Below are 23,357 nucleotides of genomic sequence, written 5' to 3'. Positions count from 1 at the left end.
TTCAAATGGCAAAATTTCCTTTTTTTTTAAGGCTGAGTAGTATTCAACTGTATATATGTACCACATCTTCTTTATCCATTCATCTGTTGATGGACACTTAGGCTGCTTCCATATCTTGGCAACTGTAAATAATGCTGCTATGAACACTGGGGTGCATGTATGTTTTTGAATTAGTGTTTTCATTTTTTTTCAGATATAGATATCCAGGGGTGGAATTGCTGGACTGCCTCTTTGCTTTCTTGAATGGAAGCTTCTGACAAACAGAAATTTTAAATTTTGATGAAGTCCAATTTCTCATTTTTTTTCTCTTTTAGTTAGTGCTTTTTATGTCCTATTTGAAAAAAATCTTTGTCTACCCTTGAATGTGAAGAGTTTTTCTAGAACTTTTTTCATTTCACCAGTCACATTTAGGTTAATTTTCCTGTAAGTTGTTAGGTAAGTTAATTTCTTTTCATGTTTTTCCTGTTATTCCAACACAATTTGTTGAAAAGACTACCCTTTCTCTTTGTCAAAAATCAATTGACTATATGTAGTTCTTTTTCTGGTTTCTCTATTCTATTCCATTGATATATTTGTCTAAATCTATGCAAGGTCATATTTTCTTCATTATTGAAGCTCAATAAGTCTTAAAGTCAGGTAGTATAAGTCCTCCAACTTTGTACTTTTTCAAAATTGTTTTGGCTATTTCAGGTCCTTTGAATTTCCATATAAAATTTGAATCAACATGTCAATTTCTACCAAAAAAAAAGCCTTCTGGGTTTTTTAAAATGGGATTGCATTGAATCTATAGATCGATTTGTGGAAACAAATTAGGCAGTTTATATTTTCTCTTTATAAAGAAATCTGTAGGTAGCAGTCCAGATATGACATGTTACTCTATTGTGCTGTTTGGAACTCAGGCTCCTTTGTCTTGCTACTGAGCTATTCTTGGGTTGTCTCCTCATTAACACAATGGAGCAAGCATGTTACCTCCGGTATCAATTCTATAATTCAGGAAAAAGGAAGAGGGAAGGCAAAGGACAAAAGGTACATGGCAGCAGAGTCCTTCATCTACGAGGCATCTTTTCTTGCAGGCCCATCTAACACTGTATACTTAAATCTCGTTGACCTAAACTGTTCTACAGTGTCATTTCTACCTGCAAAGGAATATGAGTAAATGTAGTTTTTGAGAAAATCCCCTAAAAATTCAAGTTATATAAAACAGTTAGCAAAGAAGAAGAGGAAAAAGTATATCGCTGGGTAGGCAACTAGGTATCTGTACGAGTAATAAAGGTTCTTCTTCTGCAGGACTGCTTATCTCTGAGTTAAGAATGGTGGTAAAGGACCAGATTTGGTGGAGAAGTTCATAGATAATCTACTAGATGGCTTCAAGCTATGAATTATAACACAAAATTTGAAAATTATGAACCAGGAGTGTTTGATGTTTATAAAATAAAATGAAGACATTTTGACATCTTATTTAACAGCATTAAGAAAATGTCATTTATTTGTAAATGAAAGCAGAATCTGTTGCCCGAATTCAAGACTACTTCATTCCATTTTCTGCCACAGAAGAAAAGTAGTCATAAGACAGGAAATACAGCTAATTAAATAGCACGTGTATTTTAATAATGCCGTAACAGATGTGCATCTCCTGTTCAACTGAAATATGTCATTGTTTTCTATTCATTTCAAAAATGGACAGAGGAGTGTGAGTAAAGAATTATTATACATTACTATGGAGTTCAAAAATTTGCAAATAAGATGTTCAGTTGTAAGCTGGCTGAGGTTTAGTGGAGTGGGAAGAGAAATACTGATTGTGGTTGACAGAGTCCAGGATATTTGGGGTGATGGTGCTGCAAGGCAGATGGTAGAACCCCTTGGCATGATGGCTCCTGGGCTAAGTGACTCCAAGAAACATTTTCACTTTATAGATAAAATCATACATGAACTTTCTACTTTCTTGTTAATTCATACACAATTTGCCACAGAGATACTATATACTTTCACTGACCTCTATGAAATATTTATTGTTGAAATGTGTTCATGGTATCTTGAAAGAGATCATACTTATTATTAGTTTACCTTAAAAGGTATAGAGAAGAAATGATTGATACGGTCATCTACTATACTCCTACACATCAGGTTTCTCTATTAGCCACAGGTCTGACTCTGGTTGTTTCCACTCTTCTCCAAGCAGTGTGTTAAAATTGAAAGGCTTGAAGTATTCCAGATGATGGCTAAATGCAAAGAAAAAGATGGTTGGAATTGAAATGAATTATGCATTTGTGAACAAGCTGTCCTGAAGGGCTATTTATTTTGTTATATCTGTTATAGGACATTCCATTTTAAGAATATCAAAGGTAAGATGTATTCTACATGTACAATTTTCTCACTCTAGCAATCATTCAACTCGGAAAATATTCACCCATATCTCAAAGCACTCTCCTTTCAGTTCTGCAGATAGCTCCCTCACAGCTGAAGGGAGAAATAAAAACCAACCCTGAAAACCTGACTCATTCCATCTAGCCTTAAACAAATCATATTATACTCTTACAGATGTTTTCATATTCAAACTTTGACAATTTATATCAGTTATGTAAATAACTGTTTTTTTTAAAGTTTCAGCTCAACAGATTAAAGAACAGACTCCTTTGCCAAAGCAAGGCAGGTTTATGTAAAAGAGGGTAAATTCTAGTTCTTTTCTTTCTAGGAAAACCATTTAACCATTAGGAAGCTTTCTACTGTGGTTTAATGAGGAGAGAAAGGTTAGCTAACGTGCTGCAATGGAACTCAGCTCTGTAGGAAATCACTCTGCCCTAGCCAATGGCATAATCATACTTTTACCTAGAGTAAGCCTCTGATAACCTATACATAGGAAGCCTGAATACAGGAATACATTAGCTTGTGAAGAGCCAGAGAAACATGCCATCTTGATATGAGAGCCCTGGGTGAGTTACATCTAGATTCCTGTCCTACTCTGCCCATCTGACCAGGCTGAGCCAGTTTTAGTCAATCCAGATTAAGCAGTTAAGAAAACAACAGTGAAGGATAAGAGAAAGAAAGGGAGAAAGAGGTTTTTCCTAGGAAAGCAAGGGGAAAAGGGAAAAATGCATCTGGCAGAAAAAAGGAATAAGCTAGAAGAGATAAAAAGTCAAGTACAGCGGAGTAAGAGCACGACAGGAAGGGCAAGGGAGAAGGAGAACAATGCAGCGCTTTCCAAGGGTGAAAAGGCAGCAAAATATGTGTACCACAGTGCAAAGCCCACTAGGATGTCTCTGTTAGGCTTTTCTAAACACGCAGACCCACAGACTATGTTGGCCACTTGAGTGCACTCTACAGCGCGGGAATCTCAGCTTGCCCCAGGACAGTGGCTGGCTTTCCTCCCTGAGCTGGTAGTGTTTGCAGCGGTCCATGAAACATTCATAAGGCTGGCCAGGGTTACATGCTCCTTAAGTGACAGCTTCAGGTGCAAAGAGATCAGACTCAAAATGGGAAAGCATAGGAGATCTCCTGGCTTGTATGCCCGCTGTCCAACAGGAGACAGTATTTCTTGCAATAACTCCCTAGGTATAGCTTCCAGGGTCCCCACAGAGAACATTCCTGTTAAAGGGAAATCCCAAAGCTGTGCTGTCTCCATCTATGCTGCCTAGAAATATAGCTGACATTTTTATCCTTATGAGGTTACCAGGAGAAGAGAACTAGAGAGTTGACTTAATGTCAGATTCTCAAGCAGCAGGGGAAAGGATTTATTAACCCTTTGCTCACACCAGGAAACACAGATGCCTCTGGCCATTTAGCTCTGAAAGGGATCATAAATAAACTTACAACCACACTTCTATGCCAGTTGTAGCAATACTCACTAAGCAAGACTTTTCTCACACTGCCATGGAAATCTAAGTGCTCTACTGACAGCAGTGAGACAGACTATGTTTGTCCAAAGTCAGTCTGCCAAATACTCACTGAAGACCATCAGGAAACATAGGACTCTACTTGGTGCTTTTACAAGTGTCTTCTTTGACCAAAAAATGTTACTACTACTCTACCAAGAATTAATTTTTAAAAACTCTTATAGTTGGGGCATATTTTCATTTATTTTCTACTTACAAATCAGGTTTTTGTCCTTGCTGCAGCTCATGTGGAAGTACAGGGTAAAGAGCTTCATAGCTTCTTTTATCTTTTGATCCATGAATTGCAAATGAATTGAATTTTGTCACATTTGGTGGAAAATAACTCCAAGGAAGATAAGCTCTACCTTCCCATTTTGTCTCTCCTCTGGACGCTCTGAATGATAGATCAAGTTCTTGCTACAGAAACAACATGTGAAACACATAAGGTAAATTCATATTTATAATATATTAACATTTAAATATGTATATATTAACATTAAAAAAATATATATATATCTTATACACTTAAGGATTTTGTCTCATATTTTTATTTACTTACTTTCCACACATTTCTTTTTCCAGAGAGTAAAAGCACCAAATGCTGTCCATGGCTGTCAAAATTAAAATTCTTCATGAGTGTTTGAAACAAACATTATTTTCTTCACTATCCTTCATATCTGCCATGTGTGTGCTTGTAACTAAATTTCCAAATAATTAAAAGATGCAATATGAATATTGGATAATTACAGGGACAGCCAGTGTGTTCAGTTACTTAAAAATGGCTTCTTTGAGTTTAACACTTTCCAGGCAGTTGCCGTCAAATGCATAAAGCTACACATGTTTAGACTCCTTTTTATATTCTTTAGATAGGAAACTATATGAAATACTTCAATTGGTTAGATGGTACAAAGTATGCAAAAGGGGTGGGGTATCTGGAGTTCATAATAAAACTCGTTTCAAAAATGAAAGTATCCCAAAGGGAAGCTGGCACCAATTTCCAGGTCAAAATCCAAACATATTAAAGGTTATTTCTATAAGAAAACTGTCTTGAAGCTCATTAGGAAGATGGAATATAAAAATATACATTGTCTAAAACTACTTAACAGGTTGAAGACTTTAATTTGTAACTATTTTCTCATACAACTGTCCTCGACCTATCTGCCTGCTGTGTTTTCCTGCTTTCAACCATTAGTTCTGACACTGATGTCACGTCTTCAAGGAGAAGCACAACATACTCCCAAAAGAAAATTCTAATAAGAGAGCATAATTGGGATTATCCATGTCAGTAAGAATCAAAGGATTTCAAATAGTTACATGAAGCAAATTTACGGTCTCTGGAAAAGACTATACCTAAACATTTTGACACAGATGGTCTGTTGGGAGCTTTTCAGGAAGGATTTCCTTCAAGAAACTAGTCTAACAGAAAACAAGTATTCTTTTCCATTTAAAAGTTCTCTGCTTCTTTTTATTATTATGCAACCTTAAGAATATCCTAAGAACAATAAAAGTTCTTAAAAATTCAAACAAACATATTTAAGTTGCTTTCCTAGAGGTTAACTGTCACAGGAGTTGATTTCCTGAAGCAAAACCATGATTCTTGATTATTAACTGTCCTAATGTATCTAAAAACAAACTTATAGAATTTATTAATTTTATACGTTATGGTTATTGAATAATTTCCCAGCAAAAGATAATTATCTGATGTATCTTATGCTAAGTCATCACTTTATAAAAATAAACTGATATTATCATCTAAAAATTTAAACTAAGGATGTAACTTTAGAATTCTAGCAGATCCAAGTTCTTGACTATCTTCTAGACAAGTTATAAACCTATTTGCCTTAGCTTCCTCACGTGTATGGTGAAATTTTCTTACCTCACATTACAGTTTATGAGAATTAATCATATTTTTCAATAAAAGATTTTGGCATGTTAGTTGAAGGGTAACAAAGATATATAATTACTCTTCTGAAAAATATAATTGTGAACAGCTATATTTTCCACACTAGCATTACCAAGAAATCAAAATAAGGGAAAAGAAAATGATATCAAAAATCTCACTGAAATCAATTGTTTGGGACTCTGCTCAGTCTACAAAAGGACAAAGGCTACTAGATAACAGATGCTGAGAAGTATTTAAATGTCATTTTAAATGAGTAATGGAAATATAAAGAAATATTTCATTACTAAATATTAACTTAAAATTTCTTATAATTTAGATAACAGGTAGGTATAAATTTACTTTTTTGACATTTACAGGAAAAAAACTGCCAACCAGGTAGAGAGTTCCCAAGGACCGGTTAAATTCGTGCAAAGAGAGTCCAAGGTTAATATTTTTCATAAGTCTAGGAAAAGCCATGTGTGATTTAGTTTTTATCCTTGGCACTGAACATAAAGTGACATAGTATACACTCAGTAAATGAATGATGAATAAAGGAAGGAATACATGAATACATAATTATGTAATATATAAAATTAAAGTTTAATCTAGTTATTAAAAGAATCCCCTAAAAGAAACATTTTCATAAAGTAGTTCAATTCGTTATACCTATATGCCTCCCTTTATTTCTAAATAGCTAATATATAATAATGCAAATTTACAGAGTAAATAATGAATATGCCTCCCTTTATTTCTAAATAGCTAATATATAATAATGCAAATTTACAGAGTAAATAATGAAAGAGTTTTATAATACTTTTTAATTTTGCAAAAAAACCTTCAAATTTTTTAGAAAACCAACTACATTAGTGAATTGAAAATAGTATCAACATAATATTTTCAAAACCTTATATATTCTACATTATACATTTACTTGAAAATAAGGAATTATATATAATTCAGATTAATTCAAATTAGCATTCTGACTAGTTGACTAGAATTAGTGAGCTTTTACTATATCCATATGATTTATAATTAGAAAATAATGTGTTCAAAATATGTAGTAGTGAGTTAGAAGAAATATTTTATACTTACGGACAAAGTTCAACTTCTAAATATTGTTCAGTTATGTCATTCAAGAAAAATGCTTCCACAACTTTTGAAAACAGAGATATGACATATTGAGAAACTTAATTTTGCTTCAACAATAAATAATTTGTTTATACCTTTAGAATATAAACTGAATTAATGCATTATTTTTAATTAAAGCTATATCACCACTAGGAAAAGGGGAAAATAAAATAAATAGACATTGCCTGGAAGAAAAAAATACATAGAAAATAAATCATCATTTTTTTCCCCATATCAGATTGCCACAAAATAAAAATATTACTGAAGCCTAGTGCTGGTGAGGTTGTAAAGAAATGAACATATCACACAGACTCTGAGCTAGTTATCTTCTTCTAGGAATTTATCCTAAGGAAATAATCACACAACTGAAAAAGAAGTAAGATGCTATTCATCAAAGTACAACATTACTCAAAAAGAAATGGTCTAAATTGTTATCTCCTGTTATATAAATAAATATCCTATTATATAGGAGACCTGTTGAATTATGGAATCTGTGTATTCCATGTAATAGAATATAATGCAGTCATTAAAATAAAATATACAGTTAAATATTTTTTGATATAGGAAGATATCCATGATATTTGGTAAGTAGGCTGCAGAGCAATAACCAAATGCACATGAAACAAAAATGTGCACATATGCCTGTGCCTAGATGCCTGCAAAACATGCACAAGAATGTTATGGTTGGTTATCTCTGACAGGTGGAATACAGGTGAGTGATTTTTCTTTATAATTTCCTGAAATTTTCTGAGCATGTTTATTTTAAAAACTGTATAATTATAAAAGTGACACGTTTCTTTTAAATTATTAAAAGAACATAAACATATATGTAAGTAAAAAGTCAAAGTCCTTTTCTTCCCACTTTGCTCTAAAACCTATCAGACTTCTTCTGTCCTTCCATAATCTATTTTACCTGCATAGATTAAAAAAATATATATGGAATCATTTTCTGATTACAACTTGCTTTTTTCACACACACACACACACACACAACTGTACAGTATATAGATACCTAATTCTTTTTAATTACTGCATAGTATTCTTCTATAGAATGTTATGATTTATTCACATAATTCTTTATTGATAGACATTTAGGTTGTTTCTAGTTTTCCATGTGTTATTTTTATAATAATAAAATATCTAAGATATAGATATAGCCCCATCAACAACTCAGAGTCTTATTGTTCCTTTTAAACTCTTTTACCTATGGCAAGGATGGTAGGATGAAGAAGAGATAATAAATGAGAGAAACATTTAGGAGGTGAAACTGACAGGACTTAACAAATAAATCCAAATATGGAGAGTGAGAGAGAAGGATATCTTGGAAAGATCTCACATTTCTACATTTGGTGATTCGATGTATTATAGTGCTACTGATTGAGATTGGGCAATTAGTGAAAGAAGCAAGCTTATGAGAGAAGTGGATGAGTTGAGTTTAGGGCTTGTTGAGTTTGGTGTCTATAGTACCTCCAGTAGATAACTCACATTAGTGTGTACACCAACAGGAAGCTGGTATATACAAGTTCTATAACAATAAAAGACAACGTATGTTTAACATATGATAGATTAACACTGACAAAATCCATACTATACAGATGGTATAGAGAAAGTAGATGTTAGTATGGACTAGAAGAGTCATCGAAGGTTTCTCTGAAGAAATGAAACCTGAATTGGACCTTGAACGATGTGCATTAGAGGCAGGGGGACTAGAATGAGAAAAGGTACATGAGTGAGAATATGCACGAATGAGACTATCAGCCTTTTGGAAGTCAAGAACTTTTCGTTTAATTTGATAGCTTGATTCAGGAGTACCCTGGAAGCTTATGGGAAGGGTTTGAACCTTATCTTAGGGACAGTAATGATTTGTAATCTAGGAAATGGCATCATAAAGATTATTTAAGAAAGATAAGTTTGGTAGCTTAATTAGGATTCATTAGAAGGTGATCATACAGCAAACCTGAAACTGGAATTTCATGGCCGGTCTTTTAGCCCTCACTTAATGTGTGAGATTACTTGCCAGTATAAAATAAAAACTACATTTCATGTTTAAGTTAATGGTGTTTTCATAATAAGTGAAACATCCCAAAGCTTCCATAAAGAAGGTTTATAAGGTTAAAGTGGCAATTTGAAGATACTTACAAACAAAACAAATGCTGAACTCTTCTTAGAATAGGTAACAGAAGTAAAGGAAGGAAATATAGCAGCAATTTAAAAATCTGGATTTGTAATTGCCATTTTTCACTGTTCTAGTTATATAGTCGAAGTCACATAGGTAACGTGAAAAAGTCAAGAGTGCGAGATTGGTAGGAAATATCAGAAACTGCACATGTCAGTTGCTCAGAAGCACTCACTTCCTTACAGCAAGATAAAATAATAGTTCTATGAGAGGTTATTATAAAAAGATTTATGTCTGCAATAAAATACAGTACTTCCACTTACCTTCATAATCCCACAGTTCATTGAAAGGCTTTCCTGGTTCTCCTAGTGGGGCTGGAGGATCATTGAAAAATGGAGCGCTAACTTCCATCATCACTCCTCTATCACCTGGATTCAGCCTGACAAACACTGGCTCATGCTTCACTGGAAAACCATCCCAAGTGTGTTCAATTTTAAAATCCATTTGAAGACTCTAATGGGACAAAATATTTTTTAAAAAAAACCTCTTTAACAATTTACAAAAGTTTCCTTTAGAAAGAAATGAAATGAAAATTTCAAAGCCAAATTTCAAAGGCAGGAAGGCAGCAGAGTGACAAGAACAAGGTTCTGAGAGTCAAAAGGCCATTTGTGTTATGGTAAATCACGAACATGGAGTTCTATTATAAAATAGGTAGTTGGATCCTAAAAGCTTTAAGACTTTAACTCTAGATCCACCTCGAGTTACCTACTAAAGAGTGTATCAAAATAGTTTTTAAGAACTGTAATTAAATCCACTGCAAACTGTTCATGTATTTAACAACTTGAAGCACTATGAGTTTATATGCCATCCTTTGTCTTATTGTAAAATGTGCAGATGAATTACTGGATCCCCTGGGAATCAAGATCTTTATAGTAAAATTCAATTTGATTTTTCAAAATCTCTATAAATGAGTGCAAGCATTGCTGTTAACACCTGTTCTTTTGGCTAAAACTCTTTTCTTTTTGGGGTGGGAGTGGAGGGGGCTTCAACCATTTGAAGAATGGCAGAGTTTAGTATTGCCTTCCCTAGTCTCAGGGTATGGTTTTTCTTAGCCTTTTCAATTTTTGATATTTCAAGTGTTAAATGACCATTTGTTCAGTTAATCCCTTTTCTCCAATTGAAATATGGGAACAAAATCTGTTATCATTTAAACTTTGAAATAGACTAAGTACATCTGATGCAAGCAGTATTTGCATTTTAAATGGTTACTCTAAGGATTAAATGGAAGGACATAGTATTATATTAATAAAATTATGTTTTGTTGAATACTATGGATCAAACATTTTATAAACATTATCTCATTTAATTTCACAAAAACTTGTAGAGGAACTATTATTATCCTCATTACAAACAAAGAAACAGACTTGTCCAAGGTCAAATAGCTAATAAATCAAGAAACTGAACCAATGTCAGCCATGCTTTCCCAGATGAAGACATTTCAGGAATCTGCGAACAGATGAAAACCTTATTTTGGGAATGATGGATTCCCCTAAATTATACTAGGTCCTTACGTCTTGTCCAAAAGATAACCTTGATTGTAAATGATGGTATTTCCAGACTAATTTCGCTTATCTGAAGTCACTGAATGCATTTCCTTGCTTCATGTTATTTTTATTGCAAGTAATAAAGTTTTACATTTTGAATAAATTTATTTCTTAACATTGTTTTTCAGCTTTATTGAGGTATAATTGACAAAAATTATATATATTTAAGGTATACAATGTGATGGCTTCATAAAAATATACTTGAATAAATTTATTTCAACAAATATGTATTGAATACCTACTATGTGCCCAGCACTGGGAGATCCAAATACGTTAAGTTCTGTGTCACATACAGAATCCAAGATCTCCAAAAACCTTTTTGTAAAGTATGTAGCTTTTCTCAGTTTTCACTATATGCTAAGAAATTTTAATAACTTCTAAAATTAAAAAATAGTGCTGGTATTGCAACCCATTTGCAACTAACAGCATTTCAGAAGAGGATATGTTCAGCAATTTATATTCTTCATCACTGAAATAAGCTCAGTGAGTGATAAGACTGTATAAACTGATTCTGACTTATGTGGAATTGAGTCCTGATTTGCCTGGAATAAAATACCTCAATAATACATTTATTTTCTTTAGTTGAAATATCAAGGCACATTCTCCAAAATAAATATATCACCCTCTACTACAAATTTTGGTACGTAAGTACCCTCTTGCAGCATGTAGGAAGGAATAAGAATAAATCAAGATGTTAGAAATGCTGATTAAATCTGATTCTGGCACCAATATGCTATGCTCCTAACTTAGGGCTTGACAATTCTTGACAACCCTGGGAAAATATAGCTCAGCGACTCGGAAGTTTTGGTTGATTCACTAATTCTCCATGCAACCAGCATATCCACAAAAAAATGCTGCACACATTAAAGGGATCCCTATCCTAATCAGTGGGTTTCCACCACGGAATTTTCAACTCCCAGTTCTTTTAGGCCATCATCTCTATGTCTAAATGGAATTAAACCATATGCAGTGATGTGCTCCTAAAAATGGCCTGTCACTTCCATGCACACATGGTGGGTCATGGTCACAGTATGGCTTCAAATTACTTCAAAATGTAATCTTAACTGGAAGATAAGATGAGATAAATGATAAAAGCAGAGCTACTCTTGTTGGCAGTATAAGGTACTGAAAACCTAAGTCTTTCTACTGGTTCCTTCTGCCTTTTCTCCTAAGATTTCTTTGACTATTGTCTGGAAATTACTGCAAGAAATATCAGCTAGACTTCCACTAGTAGGGAAGAGTGCCAGGGCTGACATGCCCAAGGGTAGAATACAATTTTGGCTTTTTGCATAAAATGACCTTAGTTTCTTATCAGAACAACAAATTTATTAATTTGCTTAAAGAACACTCACGTCAATCTAAGCATGCATAATATAACAAAATCAACCTAAAAATTATAGGCCTGCTCACTAGTTTACAATCTAATCTAAAGATAACATGGACCCAGACAGAGACAATTGATTTTCAGCTCCCTGGGGACACTTAGGATTGTGGAGGCTTAACCCCCACTACCTTTCAATTTTCATTGTTTGCACACGTGCTCATATGAAGTAGAGACAATTCGTTTATTAATGTCTTTCACAACCTGGGCTAGTGGGCATCCACGCAGCATTCCATTCCCTGTCACTCTCTATTGCCCATACGCTGCTGTTTTGACTCACAGCACTTACCCTACATGACATATTGTACTTGTTTTATTTTCTCCCCATCCCTAGCTAGAATGCCTGTAAGTAACAGGAACTTATTATTTATTTGTGGAGTGAATAACTGTTCTAGTCTCTGGATCTAAAATTTCATGATTCTAAGATTCTATGCAGGAGAAATCAACTGTTAGTGGTATCACTATCTCTTTCAACACTATATACTAGAACAATGGCAAATAACTAACTAAGATAAGACATCATATCTAGAAATTTCCTTTCAAATTAGTTTATCAAAGGTTTATTAGCTACTCACTTTGTTTCGGGCACCATAGCAGGTGCTGGAGAAATAAAGTGTAAGAAAGTCTATGGGGAGTTGGGGATGATTCTCACGTAGCTCATCAACCAGGACTCATGTCCTAACCGACCAGATCCATTAGCAGTTGGTTCATTTTCCACTCCAATTTAATAAAGTTGGATCCCTACACCAAACTAAGCTTTAAATGAATCAAAGATATAAACATAAAAATCAAACCAAATAAAATCAAGAAAGTAAAAATTGGGAGGTTGTTTTTAAAAGATGATCTTAGAGCAGAAAAAGCCTTTTAAGATATAATCCCAAACCCAGAAGACATAAAAAAAAAAAAACCAAAAAACACTGATACATTTGGCTATATAAACATTTTTTAAAAAAAGCAAAAATCTGCCTTCCTCCACCAAAAAAACCCCATTACAAAATCAAAGACAGTTTGGGAAAAAATACCTGCAACTCATAGTTCAGACAAATAACTAAGTTCTTTAATGTTTAAAGGGCTCCTAGAAATCAATAATGAAGAGACCATCCCAACAGAAAAATGGGTAAAGATATGAATAGCCAGCTCACAGAAAGAAAATGCAAAATGTTCGGTCTCATTAATAATGATAGAAATGCAAGATTAAACAACAATAAATTACTATTTTTCCCTTAGATTGTCAAGAACCAGAAAGTTTGATAAAATGCTGTGATAATGAGGACGCTGAGAAACAATCAATATATTGCTGTTGGGGCATAACTGGCACAGACTCTGTCAAGAGCAATCCCTCAATATCTATCAAAATAAAAAATGCAAATGACCTCTGACTCAACAATTCTAGTTCTAGGAGTTATTACACCTGTACATATTCAAAATGACATAAGTTATAAAGATATCTACTGTAATATTGTTTAGAATAACAAAATATTGTAAGCAACTTAAATACCTATCAGTAGAGAACTAGTAAATTATGCTATATCTTACAAGGAAATACCACACAGCAGTTAAAAAGTGAGGCAGCTCTATATATACAACTGAAATATATTAGGTGAAAAAAGCAAGATGCAAAAAGTATACGTTTACTTAATAAAAAGGAAGACTATTTGCATATATGCTTGTGAATGCATATACTATCTCAGGAAGCATATACAAGAAACCAGTGTAGCAGTGGTTGCCTCTTTGGAGGGGATTATCTGCCTGAGAAAGCTGAGGAAGCAAGATTTACTTTCAACTGTATCCGTTTTTTTTTTTTAATCTATTTGAATTTTATACTATGATAGACATGCACTTATTCAAAAATAAATTATTAAAAATGTTTTAAAGTCTAATTTTAAGCTGAATCTCTGAAACAGTACAGTGACGACCTCTTCTCTCCCTTACGTTATAAATGCTGAACATTTCTAAAAAGTCAGAATGAATATTAGGAATATTATTAAATGAATATATTCATTCAAGGTGAACACCATTCTATTATACAATTTCTACGTTGGCTGTGTAAACTTTCATAAAAAGAATGTTTATTAATCTGTATTTTTTCCACATTTTAACTTCTATTCTTCAAATTATTCTTTCATCAAAAAAATCGAAAATAATTATTTTCATGCTTTACTTGTACTATGGGAAGACCTTTAAAAGGAAATGAAGGAAGAGAAAGGAGACGGAACCCCGGACCATTAAGAGCCCAGAGAGGAAAAAAAAAAAAAATTCCACAAAGGTTCAAAGAAGGAAGTTATGGAAAATGTGTTTTCTCAACTGAACGTTTTGTGAGGAAAATTTCCAAATCTTCTACTCACGAACTTTTTTTTTCAGTTTTCTACAAAAATGATTTTTTTTCAGTTTGCATCTTCCCCGCCCCCACTCCCCGTCTCCCGCGTCCACTTCCGAGAGAAACGGAGAAAGGAGGAAGTCAGCCCGAAAGTGGGTGGAAACTGTGCCGCCAGGAGAAGCAGCTGAAAAATAAGTTGCAAGAGAAAAAGCCAACAAGACTAGGAGAAGGTGGGAGGAACGACAGAGTGGAGAAAGCAGTGACAAGGAGGGAACACAGACCGGGAGTCTCTTCTCGGGCCGACACTCGCTCGCTCCCTGCGGCCGAGGTCAAAGGACCTGCGGCTCCGCCCCGCTGCCCGCACGCTCTGGGGGAGGGACTTGGCGGACTGAAGCACGGACACCTGTTGAAGGACCGCCGCTGGTCCTTAAAGTCTGAAGACTTAAAAGTCTGAAGACTTTTAATCGTTCCACAGAAGTTTGAGCGGTTTCCTAGAGGAAGAAGGAAGGGTTACTCAGCAATATTTAAAATTGTTGCACAATTTAAAAATCAACTGTAAATCATAAGATTACAATAGAACACGTCCGGCAATAATTCACTTAATGTAACTAAAGGCTAACTGGCTATATAAACAAAAATTGTAAATTATATTACACTAGCTGTAAATAATATTATCCTAGCTGTAAATTATATTATACTACTGGGAGGTATAAACATAGTGGTCAACGTTCTAACATTGGCACCAGACTGCCTGGGTTCAAATCGAAATTCAGGCACTTTCCAACTGTGATCATCAGCAAGTTATTGTAAAAGGGATTTAAAAATAGCAACTACCTTACAAGGTTTTGTGAGGATTAAATGAGTTAATATACATATAAAGTATTTAGAACAGTGCCTAGGGCATAGTAAGTACTTTAAAAAGATTATTATTATTAAAGTATATAGGTTTGCCTAAAGAAAACATTTTTCTGTTCAAATCATTAAAATTACCTGTTTCTGAGGTGGTTTTCTTATAGAAAACTAGACTCTCAGACAGGATAGTCTGACCCTTGAGATCATGGAATATGGTTAAGTGCTCTAGAGATATGGTTCTGGTTGCTTCAGTCTTAACTATCCTAGCAGTTTTGGCATCTATCAGCCTATTTTCTTTTTTTAATAGATCTTTATTGGAGTATAATTGCTTCACAGTACTGTGTTAGTTTCTGTTGTACACCAAAGTGAATCAGTCATATGCATACATATGTCCCCATGTCCCCTCCTTCTTGAGCCTCCCTACCATCCTCCTTATCCCACCCCTCTAGGTCATCACAAAGCACGGAGCTGACCTCCCTGTGCTATGCTGCTGCTTCCCACTAGCTATTTTACATTCAGTAGTGTACATATGTCAATGCTACTCTCACTTCACCCCAGCTTCCCCCTCCCACCCCGTGTCCTCAAGTCCATTCTCTATGTCTACATCTTTATTCCTGCCCTGCAACTAGGTTCATCAGTACCATTTTTTTTTTTAAGATTCCATATATATGTGTTAGCATATGGTATTTGTTTTTCTCTTTCTGACTTACTTCACTCTGTATGACAGACTCTAGGTCCACCCACCTCACTACCAATAACTCAATTTTGTTTCTTTTTATGGCTGAGTAATATTCCATTGTATATATGTGCCACATCTTTATCCATTCAGCTGTCGATGGACATTTCGGTTGGTTCCATGTCCTGTCTTTTGTAAATAGTGCTGCAATGAACATTGTGGTACATGTCTCTTCTTGAATTATGGTTTTCTCAGGGTATATGCCCAGTAGTGAGATTGCTGGGTCATATGGTAGTTCTATTTTTACTTTTTTAAGGAACCTCCATATTGTTTTCCATAGTGGTTGTGTCAATTTACATTCCCACCAACAGTTCAGGAGGGTTCCCTTTTCGCCACACCCTTTTCAGCATTTATTATTTCTAGATTTTTTGATAATGGCCATTCTGACCGGCATGAGATGAGACCTCATTGTACTTTTGTTTTGCATTTCTCTAATAGTTAGTGATGTTGAGCATCTTTTCATGTCCTCTTGGCCATCTGTATGTCTTCCTTGGTGAAATGTCCATTTAGGTTTTCTGGCCATTTCTTAATTGGATTGTTTGTTTTTTTGATATTGAGCTCCATGTGCTGTTTGTATATTTTGGAGATTAATCCTTTGTCTGTTGTTCCATTTGCAAATATTTTCTCCCATTCTGAGGGTTGGTTTTTTGTCTTATTTATGGTTTCCTTTGCTGTGCAAAAGCTTTTAAGTTTAATTAAGTCCCATTTGTTTATTTTTGTTTTTATTTCCATTACTCTAGGAGGTGGGTCAAAAAAGATCTTGCTGTGGTTTATGTCAAAGAGTGTTTCTCCTATGTTTTCCTCTAAGAGTTTTATAGTGTCTGGTCTTACATTTAGGTCTTTAATCCATTTGGAGTTTATTTTTGTGTATGGTGTTAGGCAGTGTCTTCATTCTTTTACATGTAGCTGTCCAGTTTTCCCAGCACCACTTAGCCTATTTTCTTAGTGTCTCTTTCACCCAAGGCAATGTGAAATTATTGTTTCTTTATAGGATAATAAATTAATAACTAAATCATGTATAAAGTTTTAAACTTCTCACAAAAAGGTAATAATTTACAGAATTACAACGCTTCCAAATAGAATTGCTCTGTATCCTAGTTGCTGAGAGTTACCAAAACTTTAATAGGATCTGTGGGTTTAATTCAGCAAGGAGTCACTACACCTGAGCGTCACAGCTACTCTGAGAAGAGCATGCATATTCTACACGTTTAAGTAAAGTCACTGTAATTTTCTCCCAGTCTGCAAGAGCAGATATTACACTGGGGTGTTGCCATTATTCAGATATTTTCAGTTAAAATATTAAGCTCAGCCATATGAAATTTTGGAAAAAAATCAACAATTTCACATGGTTCAGCCTAAATATATTCTGCTTATAACATACTTTAAAAAACTTTCTTGGGGGAAAAACAACTTTTGTGTTTGTTTTAACAGAATGATTATTTTTGTTTTATAAAAATCACTTTTGGTGGGAGAGGGAAATGGGGAGTTGTTGTTCCATAGGTACAGAGTTTCAGTCATGCAAGATGAAACCGTTCTAGAGATCTGCTGTACAGCAATGTGCATAGAGTTAACAACACTGTGCTTGACAGTTTAAAAATTAACAGTACATTTCATGTTATGTGTTTTTTACTACAATAATTATAATAATAAAAAAGACAAGTTTAAAAAGAGAGATTGAATTTCTAGGCCATCCTTCTCTTGGTTGGTCAAAGAAACATAATTATTAAGAGTTTTTTAAAAATCACTTTTTATGGCATTTAATAATATCAGCCAATGTTGAAAAGAAGTTCTGATCCTAGCTTAAACTTCCAACTTTGTATTCTTCATGATGCTTTCCCCACAGTACTTGGTACTAAATGTCAATTTACTGCATAAATTAATATTAGTGAAATCTATTAATTTTAAGGGCTTTCCTTATTGCAGAAATATAGCAATATAAAAAACATGAATTAGTGACTAGATAATGGTTAAACACATACTAAGTACTTTTCTCTCCTTCTCATTCCTTGTACTCAATTACAGTAATAGATACTTCCTATGCACACACATGCTTTAAATTAATTCCTTCATCAGATACTTATTGAGTGCTCATTGTGTTCCAGGTACTATGATGGAGCCTGGAGTCAAACTACAAAACAATATGATAGACACTGCAGGAAGAAGCACGAAGTAAGTACAAAGGAAGCACCTACCTTGGGGTAAGTGGGTAGAGAACAGAAGGGAAGCTTTAAGAAGGAAGAACACTAGAGCAGATAAAGATAAGTGAAATCATAGCAACTTTGTTTCTTACAGATGAAAATTATTTTGAAAGTACTTCATTAAAATTCAACCTGTAAAAATCTTGTAACCAAAAAAAAAAAAAAAGCCACCAACAAACAAACCACCACACCTCAAAACTCAAAAACTATATAGTTTGTATTGACCTTGACCATCTAGCCAAATAATTCAAGTACAGAGATAAAAACTCCAATTTCGGATATTTAATTTTTGCAGTGTGAAGACCACCTCATCATTTACATCCAGAAAGTACTGTTTGCTTTCACCCATACTAATATCAACTTCTAGGGTAAATGTAGAGTTAAGCTTATGACTACTTGTTTGGTGCCAAGTTAAATCACCCTATGACAGTATGCAAGGTTCAAATGTAGGGGAAGATACAAGTCGTTGGGGAGTCAGAGAGACATTCCTGAAGAAAAAGCCACACACTGACTTCGAAAAAGAGTTGGAGTTTGCACTTTCAATTTTTCCTTCCAACAAGTTTTTGTGTTAACTTCATGGCCACTAAAAACCAGATCAAGTTCAATCTTCACTAACTCAAAGCTAAATTAAAGTTTTTATAGTTATTAGATGTGCCTCCATATGTAACAACCAGTCTTTAGGGGAAGGACCATCTCATTCTCTTAATGGTGAGTATGGAGAAAACCCGTAACAGGAGTTCGAATACCTAACTGGATACAGCTGGAGGCATTTAAAAAATTTCTTAATACATTCTGCTAACATTACTTTGTTTATATAACAGTATGAGTACAAGACAACAAAAACTTCTTAAACTGTTAAAAAGAAAGCTAAATCGACTACTTCTATGACATGTCTATTTAGAAACCTTACCTCAACCCATAAAAACACATATTTGATTAAAAAGCACTAAAACTGGTGGCTGGCTTCAAGTTAACGTTTTGATTGCTGGGATTGAAATTTCCTCTAATGTTAACTTTTAAAAATAATGATGAGCTTTAAATCCAGACATAATCATTTTATAAAGATGGGGATTGTAATCGGTATACAAATGTAAAGTTTTACCTCATTATTTCTTGCAAAAAGTGTGAATTTGTCTTTCCTTCTTTTTTTGAGGAATCAAAGTTATCTCTAAAGAAATAACTGCTGAATTTGCAGGATCTTTGGAGTACTTCTAACTACATGTCTTATTGCCACGCGGTTAACTATTTAAACAACAGCTGTGTCCTTTCTCCAAAGACCCACGTACTTAGTTTCTGGGGATTACCAAATTCATACCCAGAATCCTCCAGCTTTGGGGGCAGACTCTGAAGACGCCAGTCTGGGTTCAGACCGCAGACGCAGAAACCTACGTGCTTTCCAACCATCCGCTTTGGCCAGCGAGTTCTCCCAGTCCGGAAGTGTTAGGTAACAAAGATACGGGGGCATTTAAAATATGTAGTTAATGCGCTACCTATGCTTACATTTTGGGGGTTTTCTTTTTTTAAAAGTAATAAAAGAAAAAAACAAACAATATACAAAAAACAAAAAAAACCGCTGGGCCCAGCCATCCTAGGACACAGGCCCACCAGCTCGTCCGCCGCCACACAGGTGGCTCAGCCGGCTGTCATCCAGGTTTCCACAGCTCCGCCCATCGCTTGACAGACAACCAATAGCGTGAGAGAACTCCAGGAAGCGCGATGACGTAAACGCCGACGCCTGCGTGATGACGCAGGCGGCGTCACCGTCTCCAAGGAGCGGTCTGGGGCACCGGTTTCAAAGTCGCAGGGCGGGCCGAGTGGACTTCCGCTGCTTGCCCCGGGCTTCTCGGCAGTCCTGCAGTCGCTCCCCGCTCCGCCAAGGACGCCGCCACCCGGCTGCCCGCCAGCTCTCTCGGCGCTCTCCTGAGTGGCCCAACACGACCCCGAGTGACCCGCGGGACGCCTGTACATCCCTGGTCCCACCTGGCTGGGATTCGGGTGAACGTGGAAGAGAATTCACTTGGCCGGTCCCCAGCAAACCTGAAATCTTGTGTCTCGCTTGAGCGAGGGACTCGGCTGGGACTCGGGAGAAGGAGGTGCGGCGGGGCTGTTGACGCCACGTGAGTAGGATGCTGATTACACCGCTCAAGTGGTGGACAACCTCCGAAGCGTTGCTTTAGATTTGTTTTCCCGCACGGCGAGCTTTGTGTCTTTTTAAGAAAAGTAAAGGTGGTGAAAGCGTCAAACAAATTGTATCTGAATGGCCACAGAAATCGACTTTCTGCGAGATCAGAGTAAGCTCCACATTCCTTTATCGAGAATTCTTATATGTAATGTTTAATGTCGTCATCGTTGACTAGTATTTTCTGAATGCCTGTTGGGTGCATGGAAATTTGTAAAAACTTAAAAGAAGATAGTTGCAGAAAAAGCTTGATGGTATATATGAGGATATGTATACATTTCAGCAGAACCGTTTAGTAAATACTGATAGGTTCCTTAAGCTTATGTGGGACTCTGCTACATGCGTGTTTGTTATGCTCCTCGCATGCTCTGGAGAAATTAGAGGGCTAATGGCCAGGAAGAGTTTCCAAGTCTGCAGTTAGAACCTAGAGACACAGCTGTGGCCATTTGTTCAAAAGATGTTCATTGAGCTCCTCCTGTTTTCTATTATGTACCAGGCGCTATACCAGCATAGCTACTACAAAGATGAGGAGGACTGTTCTACCCTCAAGAATTTAATTTGAGGAGAGAAGTATATAAATTCCATAAATACACTGAAGTGGCAGCAACTGCCAACTCTTTTTCCTCAATTTCCTCACAGGGTTGTTCAAATGATTAAATGACCGTTAAAATATGTATAGGATTTAGAATAGTATCTGACATAGTGCTAAACAAATATTAACTATTACACGGTTATAATTTACTGTGGTCAAGGAAGGTGCCATTTGGGCTGAAACTTGAAGCACTAATATAAATTTACTAGACAAAGAACTGTGTAGTCGAGTAGAACAATATTTACAACATTGAAGGGATTAGGAATATGCTTTGTTAGAAACTTTTAAGAAGGTTGGTTTGAATGGAATATGATGTATATAGGGAAATGGCAAATGGAGCTGAAAGGAAAGAATTTGGCTAGATAGTGAAGGACCTTGTCTGCTGTGTGTTCAGGAGTTTGGACCATTGCACAGGTTATAGGAATCACTGAAAGGAATTCAGTTGAGTGTAACCCGATCAGATTGTGATTTATTTGAAAAGCCCAGTTGGCTGTTATGAGGAACATGCATTATAGCAGAGTGCAGTTAGGCAATTGTTGTCATTATCCAGGTAAGAAGTGAACTAAGATAGGTTCAGTGAGATTGGAGATGAAGGGATTTGGAAGAAAGAGGTACAGGGCAACTCAGGTTTTTGGCTTGCTTGAGCAATGGAGAAAGTAGGAAAAAAGTGGTACATTCCACTTTGGAAGCATCATAGACCAGTGGTTGAGAACTCAGCCTCTGGATTCAGTCTGTCTGGGCTCATATTTTAGCTCTCTTTCTAGGTCTTTGACCTTGGGCAAGTTACTTAGCTTCTCTATTCCTCAATTTTTTCATTTGTAAAATGGGTATAATAGCACAATAACCCTCATGGGGTTGTTGTGAGGATTAAATGAGATGATGCAAATAAAGCACTTAGCATGGTGTCTAGCACATTTTAATTGCACAGTTTATATTATCTAAAATCATTAATGACATTATAATGATACTATAACATTAGCATTATTTCTTAGGTTTGAAGTGGGAATATCCCTTATCCCATAAGGAGGACCAGCTGGCGGCCATCTGAGTGGTGTGGGACAAGAATTGGTATTGAGTAGTTTGGTTGGGGTGGGGAGAGTTCCTGAGGCACTCATAAACTATGAGTTTTAGAGGAATTCACCAGCCACAATTCTTAAATAAAACTGAAGTCCAAATACCAGAGAGAACGATAGAAACATAGTAAATTATTTCTTGAAAAATGAGTTCACCAGAAGACAAGGGCGTGGAAGAAGGGAATCCTCAGACAGAGGGAGCAGAAGAAGCAAAGGCTCGGTGGCTTGAAATAACTGCTTATTCAGGAAATTGGAGCATGGAATGGTAGGGCTTGCATGAAGAGATGAGAATGAGTGTTAGACGTCTCTGAACCTCCCCTTTTTTCCTTTAACTGGACCTCACATGCCAGGTATAGCTGGTGGGTGACCCCATTAGTTGACCAGCTGAACACCAGTTCAGGTAAATGTAGAAAGCTCGCCCTTCTCCCACTTACCTCTGACCTTCTCTTCATTGCCTTCTGTTGATTTTGGGCCTCCTTTCATTTGTCCTAGCATATTTGCAGTACACCATCCTTCTACCTCCATCTGAGAAGGGAGACCTGATACTCCTTAGGGACCTGTTCAAAGAGGGACTTGTATATTCTTGCCTCCTTTATCAAAGATAAGGTGACCATATGTGCGTCGGTTTACCTCTCGGCTTTCTATCCTGTTCCATTGATCTATATTTCTGTTTTTGTGCCAGTACCATACTGTCTTGATTACTGTAGCTTTGCAGTATAGTCTGAAGTCAAGGAGCCTGATTCCTCCAGCTCCGTTTTTCTTTCTCAAGATTGCTTTTGCTATTTGGGGTCTTTTGTGTTTCCATACAAATTGTGAAACTTTTTGTTCTAGTTCTGTGAAAAATGCCAGTGATAGTTTCATAGGGATTGCATTGAATCTGTAGATTGCTTTGGGTAGTAGAGTCATTTTCACAATGTTGATTCTTCCAATCCAAGAACATGGTATATCTCTCCATCTATTTGTATCATTTTTAATTTCTTTCATCAGTGTCTTATAATTTTCTGCATACAGGTCTTTTGTCTCCTTAGGTAGGTTTATTCCTAGATATTTTATTCTTTTTGTTGCAGTGGTAAATGGGAGTGTTTTCTTAATTTCACTTTCAGAGTTTTCATCATTAGTGTATAGGAATGCTGGAAATTTCTGTGCATTAATTTTGTATCCTGCTACTTTACCAAATTCATTGATTAGCTCTAGTAGTTTTCTGGTAGCATCTTTAGGATTCTCTATGTATAGTATCATGTCATCTGCAAACAGTGACAGCTTTACTTCTTCTTTTCCGACTTGGATTCCTTTTATTTCTTTGTCTTCTCTGATTGCCGTGACTAGGACTTCCAGAACTATGTTGAATAATAGTGGCGAGAGTGGGCACCCTTGTCTTGTTCCTGATCTTAGTGGAAATGGTTTCAGTTTTTCACCATTGAGGGCGATGT

General features: G+C 35.7%; 2 protein-coding genes across 3 annotated transcripts in view; one reads left to right on the top strand and one right to left on the bottom strand.

Annotated features, from left to right (window-relative positions):
* Positions 1–1,461: 1,461 nt before the first annotated feature.
* C5H4orf33 (chromosome 5 C4orf33 homolog) lies at positions 1,462–18,102 on the bottom strand. The gene is made up of 7 exons (XM_036853014.1): positions 18,078–18,102; positions 14,579–14,788; positions 9,319–9,508; positions 6,844–6,904; positions 4,429–4,480; positions 4,087–4,286; positions 1,462–2,219 (listed from the first exon to the last, which is right to left on the bottom strand). Exons 3-7 carry the CDS (start codon positions 9,497–9,499, stop codon positions 2,114–2,116), a joined length of 600 nt encoding a protein of 199 aa, XP_036708909.1. The 5' UTR covers positions 9,500–9,508; positions 14,579–14,788; positions 18,078–18,102; the 3' UTR covers positions 1,462–2,113.
* Positions 18,103–19,830: 1,728 nt separating this feature from the next.
* Positions 19,831–23,357, top strand: part of SCLT1 (sodium channel and clathrin linker 1) — a 249,843-nt gene continuing 246,316 nt past the window's right edge. For both annotated transcript variants that reach the window (XM_036853901.1, XM_036853902.1), the window contains exon 1: positions 19,831–20,374. In XM_036853901.1, coding sequence (XP_036709796.1) covers positions 20,341–20,374 — 34 coding nt within the window. In that variant the 5' untranslated portion in view covers positions 19,831–20,340. The remainder of the gene's footprint in view (positions 20,375–23,357) is intronic.

Source organism: Balaenoptera musculus, chromosome 5 (genome assembly GCF_009873245.2).
Source record: "Balaenoptera musculus isolate JJ_BM4_2016_0621 chromosome 5, mBalMus1.pri.v3, whole genome shotgun sequence".
Taxonomy (NCBI): domain Eukaryota; kingdom Metazoa; phylum Chordata; class Mammalia; order Artiodactyla; family Balaenopteridae; genus Balaenoptera; species Balaenoptera musculus.
This window is presented reverse-complemented; position numbering and strand designations above follow the sequence as displayed.